The following is a 7707-nucleotide window of genomic DNA, read 5'->3' as shown; positions in this document are numbered from 1 at the left end:
AAGATGGTAGATAGTGATATATCCTAAGGAGAAAAAAACAAAGCAGGGAAAGGGAATATTGGGAGGGTTGCAATTTGACCTGGAGGTACCTCACCAAGAAGGTGTGCTTTTGAATAAAGACCTAGAAGAAGTGAGGGAGGGATGTGTGAAGCTGTCTGGAAGAAAATTATCCTATGTATCCCTGACTAAGATGCCCTCTAGGACCAAATAATTCTTTCTGACAGAAATGACCAGTCTTTTTGCCCTGCAGTGCATCATTAGTTTCTTGTCCTTTATCACATTTCCTAGCAGCGGATTTTTTCGCAAAGATAGTAGACTAGAGCTTTCTTGCAGAAGTGTTAAGAGGCAATCACAGTTTTCAGTGAGAAATGGACCACTCAGCATGAGATTTATAACATGAGGGAGAATGGGACACACAGGCTACCCACTTTCTCTTGGGATCAGAAACATCAGCAGGAAAAATGTGGTTAGCCTTCTGACAGGGAGATTTGTGGAGCAATTTGTCTCTGCCTGAGGCCACAGGGTAGAGAGAGGAGAGCCTAGGTATTAGCCAGAAGAAAAGAACTCAACCTAAGGGAAAATGAGCAACTTTTCCTTTTCTTGACCAGGCATCTCCTTGTCTGTGGGCTCTGACTAGCATTTTATACACTGCCTGTATATAAATCCTATCTCTTCTGAGTATCAGTTGGATAACCTCAGGCAGATTATTTAATCTCTCTGTGCTTCGCTTTTCATCTGTAAAATGAGTATGATAATAGTCTCTATATCATAAGGTTGACATTGGGAATTAAATTGAGATCATGGAGATAAAGTGTCTGGGACATAGTAAGTACTTAGTGAATAAGTTCATCATCACCATCACCACCACCATCATCTCTATCACTACCACCACCATAATTTCTTGGGCTTACCAGGGAACAGCACCAAGTTCAGGGACAAGCAGGCGTTACTGAGTACATCCTTAAAACACTTGTCTGTATCTCACAGCACCTGATACTGAAGATTCAGCAGAGAGGCTGCCTAAAGTCAGTAATCTTCAAGGCAAGGGAAGCATAAAACAACCCCAAGGTTCAGGCAAATAGTAGAGGGTTAAGGATTTTCAGAAAGGGTGGTGATATGAAAATGGGCTTCCTTGGCACCAGTGAAGGGGGAGGGAAAGGGGGAAATGGAGCCGTTTTAGGACAAAGGCACCTGGGAGACAGGCTGCTGTGCTGAAGTTGACCAGGGAGCTGCTTGATGTAAATGTCTGTGAAGCGGTGAAGAGGCCTGCGGTGAGAACCATCCAGGGGCTCAATAACCTTGCATGGCTTCATTCTGTGTCTCTTTGGCCCCAGTGTGTCCTCAGTTGTGTGGAAACAACCAAAGCTGACGACCAAATCTTTCAGCTACAAATCCACCTCACGGCATAAAGAGAACTAAACACATAAGTGTTCAGGTGTCTCTAAAATAACATGTTACTTTTCTCTTTTGTTGGGAAGTTCTACACAATAGTTTACAATGCTAGCTGGTCAGGACAGACATGGATTTGAATCCTGGCTCTGTTTTACTAGTTGTGTAAGACTGGATGAGTTACATAATTCCTTGGGTCTAAATGTTCTCATTTAGACAGTGGAAATTGTAATAATATCTACCCAATAGGGTACTTATGGAGATTAAATGGGATAATGCATATAAAACACTCAGCACAGTGCCCAGCAAACAGTAAATACATATAACGATCATTATAGAAATCTTTTGGCTGGATTGTTTTCTGGTGAGGTAAATGGGGAAAGGAGTGTATAAATGCAGAGAAAGAGAAAGGATAGAAGAGGAGACATGAAAAAGAGAGGCAGGATGTGAAAAGCTGATCCTGGAAGACAGGCACTGTCAAAAAAGTCCTGAGAGAGAAAAAGCATAAAGATGGCAGGGACTCGAGGCAGAGAATTAGCTTTGCTTTTTTGCCAAGGTTTCATCCATCTGGTCTTGGCTTCAGTGCTTGCTTTTTCCTCCAAATGCAGCTCTAGAAAGCTAGTGGTGAAACCCAGGGCAAGGAGACAGACCATTTCTGAATTACCCTAAACTTCTGTTCTCAGGGAAGGCATATATGAAATGTACATATTAGTCTTTTGCAGTATGGAATTTCTTTGAGACTAATAGAAGAGACAGGCCTGTCAAGTGAGTCAGCAGTGACCAAAGGCAGACATAATCCTTTTGCTTTTTGGCTGACAGCTCATTCAGAGAAAAATATTCTCTGATTCAGACAAAAGTAAATGTAGCTTCAATTCCAACACAAAATTCTTACCCTCCATAATCAGCTTCTATTCCCAGTCTATGATGACAAGAGACACTAGAAATATCAGAAACACCACTGATTTCTTACTGTTGGGTTGTAATAAGTTAATCATTGCTAAAGGTAAAATGCCCAAACGATAGAATAACTCAGATTATTTTTAGGATCTAAGTGTGTACACACACACAAAGAATTTAGATTTGTTTAACAGCAGATATTGTAGTGGAGCATCTATTTATAGGTAAGTATACAGGAAATGAACACAAACCTGAATAAGTTATGAGATATCTAGAAAAATACAACAAATGGTTAACCCCATGATTTTTTTCTTTAATGTGAAGAATGGCTGGTCTGAATCCACTCCTAGATTAGATTTTTGAATTCTAATCAACTACAAAATCAAGGCAGAATTGCAGTTCTGAACTGAATTTTCATTATGATCTCTTCTGATGTGCCTTTACAAACACAATAATTTAAGAAACCAAGTTGAAGCCTGGATCTGAATATCAGAATGTAGGGCACACTTAAGAGGAAGACCAAAGGGTAATTTTTACATTACAAAATTTACCTTGACCTTGAAGAGTCTGCTTTTATAAAATTAAATACGGATTGAAGTCATGTGTTATGATCCACCCCATCTGTTCAGCATACATACATACATTTTTTTTTTAGGAAAAAAGAGAAATATGCTTATTTCACATTTTTGCTGAATTACTTCATAAGACGTTATTTCCTGGACCTCTGAGATGGCTGTGACTGGAATCTGCCTGCTTTTGTTTCTAGCTTAAGTGCAGCCTGGCTGGCCTGTGCAGAAGGTAATTTCCCAGATATGCAAGCACCTCAGGGCAGCTGACTTCTACAAAGCACTGGAGTCACTCTCATTTCTCCGTTGGGACTTCTACCATGTAATTCGCACTTTCCTTTGCCTTCCCAAGGCTGGTGCTTCTTCGCCTTTGAGTTCTGCAGCTGAGGTCCATGGTTCCTTAGTGGGTGCAGCTGAAGCAGCTCATTCCTGGCACTGCCCCAGTGAGCCACACTGCTCATTTAAACATGGGCTTGATGTACAGCCCAGTGTGAGACCCACAGAAAAGAGAGGCTTCTGTCCTCGGTGGGATAGAATATTTAAGCTTAGGACTTTGCTTTAAGATTTGGGATTTTGCCCTTCAGAGCTGTATGTATCAATACCCCAAAGCAATTTTTTCTTGGATGCATTTTGCTTTGCATTTGAAATATGCTTTTGATGCTTTTTATTTAATAAGGCACAGGCACAGGACTACATTCATTATTTAGACTAGAACATCTTTTGCACTTGATGTAAGGAAAAAATAAAAAACTGGCATGCATGTTCAGGGTAATTGCATAGAGTGAAATGAACCCAATTTATGTAAAGGATTATTGAAGGAATACAAAACTTCCAAAGTAAGCCTGCTAAATCATTCATTCAGTAACGGACTGACATGTGCCCAGATCTGGATCCTGTGCTTTGCTAGCTTTTAAAGCAAAGCAAAGAAGCAGTTATTTAAAAGTGATGGTGGGGGGCTTCCCTGGTGGTGCAGTGGTTGAGAGTCCGCCTGCTGATGCAGGGGACACGGGTTCGTGCCCTGGTTCGAGAAGATCCCACATGCCGTGGAGCAGCTGGGCCTGTGAGCCATGGCCGCTGGGCCTGCGCGTCCGGAGCCTGTGCTCCGCAACGGGAGAGGCCACAACAGTGAGAGGCCCGCGTACCGCAAAAAAAAAAAAAAAAAAAAAGTGATGGTGGGGGCTTCCCTGGTGGCGTAGTGGTTAAGACTCCACCTGCCAATGCAGGGGACACAGGTTTGAGCCCTGGCCCGGGAGGATCCCACATGCCGCAGAGAAGCTAGGCCTGTGCACCACAACTACTGAGCCTGTGCTCTAGAGCTCGTGGGCCACAGCTACTGAGCCCGTGTGCCACAACTACTGAAGCCCTCGCGCCTGGAGCCCGTGCTCCGCAGCAAAAGAGACCGTTGAAATGAGAAGCCCGTGCACCGCAACGAAGAGTGGCCCCCGCTCACCGCAACCAGAGAAAGCCCGTGCACAGCAACGAAGACCCAACGCAGCCAAAAATAAAAAATAAAATAAAATAAAAGTGACGGTGAAAAACAGTATTGAAAGAGAGAAATCCTGGAGAGTGGATATATTTTAAGTGATGATTCTCTCTTAAATAATGTAATTCACAGACCATGGAGCTACTAGGCCCCAGGAATCATCCCTCGGCCTACGTTTCCATTTGGCAACCCTCGACATTCTATCATTAAAAGATATATAAATGCATTGTAAATAATGTCAACCACTTTTAAACGAATAATTATCTCTTGTTCTTTCGCAGATTTCTATTTCATTTTATGATTAAAAATTTTGCTATGCACTAAATGGGTGCAGTTAGGCTTAAAGTCTAATTTTGGGGGCTTCCCTGGTGGCGCAGTGGTTGAGAGTCCGCCTGCCGATGCAGGGGACACGGGTTCGTGCCCCGGTCTGGGAGGATCCCGCATGCCGCGGAGCGGCTGGGCCCGTGAGCCATGGCCGCTGAGCCTGCGCGTCCGGAGCCTGTGCTCCGCAACGGGAGAGGCCGCAACAGTGAGAGGCCCGAGTACTGCAAAAAAAAAAAAAAAAAAGTCTAATTTTGGGAATCTAGCCCCTTTGAAACTATTGGTTTCTTTTACATTTCCAGTTAACGTCTATAAATCCATCTGATGCTAAAACATCTGATGTGAAGAAATTGTAAATCTAAACCCTTCTGCTCTATACACAAAAAGTCTAAAATTTATGATGAGGCAAATGGAACACTTTCATGAGTTAATTGTTCTCTAGACTGAATAGCAGAAACATTTCAGGCAATCAAAAAGCAAGTAGGGGGACTTCCCTGGTGGCTCAGTGGTTAAGAATCTGCCTGCCAATGCAGGGGACACGGATTCGATCCCTGGTCTGGGAAGATCCCACATGCCGCAGAGCAACGAAGCCCGTGCGCCACAACTACCGAAGCCCGCATACTCTAGGGCCCGCGAGCCACAACTACCGAGCCCGTGTGCCACAACTACTGAAGCCTGAGTGCCTAGAGCCCATGCTCCGCAACAAGAGAAGCCACCACAATGAGAAGCCCGCGAACCACAATGAAGAGTAGCGCCCGCTCGCCACAGCTAGAGAAAGCCCGCGCACAGCAACAAAGACCCAAAGCAGCCAAAAACAAAAACAACAACAACAAAAAAAACCAAGTAGGAAAACCCAGCTTTAATTGATTCCTCAGAGAATTTTTTTTCCAGATTATAAATTCTTATATTTTCCATTTCGTTGTTTCAGGAGATACACAAATGAAATGCAGAATATTGGAAACTAAAATGCTGAGAAGTAGGATGATGTGAAAATATCCCTACTTTGCCTGTATGGAACTCTATCAGGGGAATAAAACCAAAAGTGAATGAGGGATTTTTTCACCCTGGCAAAAGTATAGGCTTCATTTGGCCTGGAGAGAGCCACTGTGCAAGACACCTTGTGACAGTACCTGGAGGGACGTCAGTGGGGCTCCCAGATAGGAACATTGTACAGGACCCCTCCCCAGAGTGACCATCTGGGGCTCGGGGCGAGAAATGCCCATTGACAAGGCCTCTCCTGGCCGCAGGGTCTTCTGTGCAGCCTCCTGGATTGTGACCATTTAGTCATCCACACATCAGCATTTTCTGTCTTTAGAAGCAATCATTACATTTGCCATTGGCGAGTGTGATCTGTGTATTCATGGAACACCTTGACTCAACTGTAGTAGATTTAAAAATGCAGTCCTGGGGGTCTACTCTGTTGTAATTCCCTTAATTTTCTATCTGAATACTTACAAGCTTTATGATTGTGCTATTATGTACTTATGGTCACAAGGATTCAATTTTAAACAAAATATTCTTTAGTATCCCGTTTCATATGTATTTTCATCCCATATGTAAAGTTTGGGATAAAAAAGTACAATCAGTTGAAGGGTAGAACATTTAAAAAAAACACTAATTTACCTTGTTCTTCAAATTTTTTAGGGTTTAGAAAAGTTAGTAGTATTTTAAAGCATTTAAAGAATTATTATAAATCCTCTCTCAGAATATCTGTCTCTACTGGGGTGAGATCATGTTCCTCTATTGTGAGCACACAGTAGGAGCTCAATAAATGCTTGTTCTGAGAATACATGACTATAAACAGATACTTACGTTCCTCTTTCACCATAATAGGTAATATCTATGAGTAGTGTTATCTCTGAAGGTGGCATTAATATAACAAAACTAAGTTTAGGATAAGAATTGATTTTAAGTCATACTATAAAAATGGGAAATTTAAAAGTGGAAATTTAAAGTCTTGGGTCTGCCCATGAATTTCCAAATACAACATGCTTGACCAGGAAAATAGAAGTGAATATTTTGAGTGAACTCCAGATAAAGGAAATTATTAATACAAAGCCATGTAAATTTAAATTAACATAAAGGAAACATAATTACTTGTAAAAACAACCATATACATTAAGAGAAATGATATTGTCTTTGAACTTGCATTCTCAATCTGTCTGTGCAAAATTGCTTGTAGTGTCTCCAAACAGGCATCTGTGGTCAGATGCGTCGAAAACATTCCATGAAATGGTATATATCAGAGCAACAGGGCCTGTTGTTTCCTTTAACTAGATGGAGTCTGGCCAGGTCATGGCTGTGCTTTGGAACGACTGGTCTGGATGTGTGAAACCTGCAGGACAGGCAGCAGCAGCTGGAAGGCATCCTGTATGTATGTGGTGCTATTGCAGCCCTATGAAGGGAGAAAATTGTGGTTGGAGGGTTATTGTCAGAGTTCCAGCTTGACAATTCCTCCCATTTGATAATGTTCCTTCTCCTCATATCCCACACTATTTTAGAATATTTTTCTTTTAATGTTGGTGCTTAAAAAAGATGTAAACACATTTCTTTGGATGTTTCTATTCTGCCTCTGACTGCCTGGGTTTCCTCTTAGCTGTGTCCTCCAGAGCCTGCCTCTATGGTTCCTTGTCTCTTCTTGTCAACTCTATCCCCCTCTGTGACTGTGTCTTAAACAATAACATTTGTTGTCACCACATTGTTATTCTTGTACCTTGGTAGTTTCCCTTAATGATAAGACCCAATTCCTAAACGCATTGCTATAAATACATAGGTAGCCCTCCCTGACTTTTTTAATTTCCAAATTTTGCATTTGACAGGTACTTCAGACAGCAAGAAACTACTGTATATGCATTGCCCATGTGCAAACTCAACTTGTCAACACCTTGTGGCTTCAGTGGGGTGCCCTGGGGCTACAGATGTGCCAGTTCCTTAGAGTTGGTCCCTAATAGGTTTTCCCCCACTAATCACAGGTGGAACACAGTGCCTCTGAGTCAAGAATGAGGCCTCCTGGGCTTCTTTTCTTCGATTTTACATCATTACTTCTGGCAA

The 7707-nt window shown here is 42.3% G+C and overlaps 1 protein-coding gene across 2 annotated transcripts in view; it reads right to left on the bottom strand.

Moving 5' to 3' along the window:
• Nucleotides 1-5494: 5494 nt before the first annotated feature.
• Nucleotides 5495-7707, bottom strand: part of FAM114A1 (family with sequence similarity 114 member A1) — a 56652-nt gene continuing 54439 nt past the window's right edge. For both annotated transcript variants that reach the window (XM_082645307.1, XM_082645308.1), the window contains exon 13: nucleotides 5495-7051. In XM_082645307.1, coding sequence (XP_082501433.1) covers nucleotides 6950-7051 — 102 coding nt within the window. In that variant the 3' untranslated portion in view covers nucleotides 5495-6949. The remainder of the gene's footprint in view (nucleotides 7052-7707) is intronic.

Source organism: Mesoplodon mirus, assembly GCF_964341445.2.
Source record: "Mesoplodon mirus genome assembly, chromosome: 2".
Taxonomy (NCBI): Eukaryota; Metazoa; Chordata; class Mammalia; order Artiodactyla; family Ziphiidae; genus Mesoplodon; species Mesoplodon mirus.
This window is presented reverse-complemented; position numbering and strand designations above follow the sequence as displayed.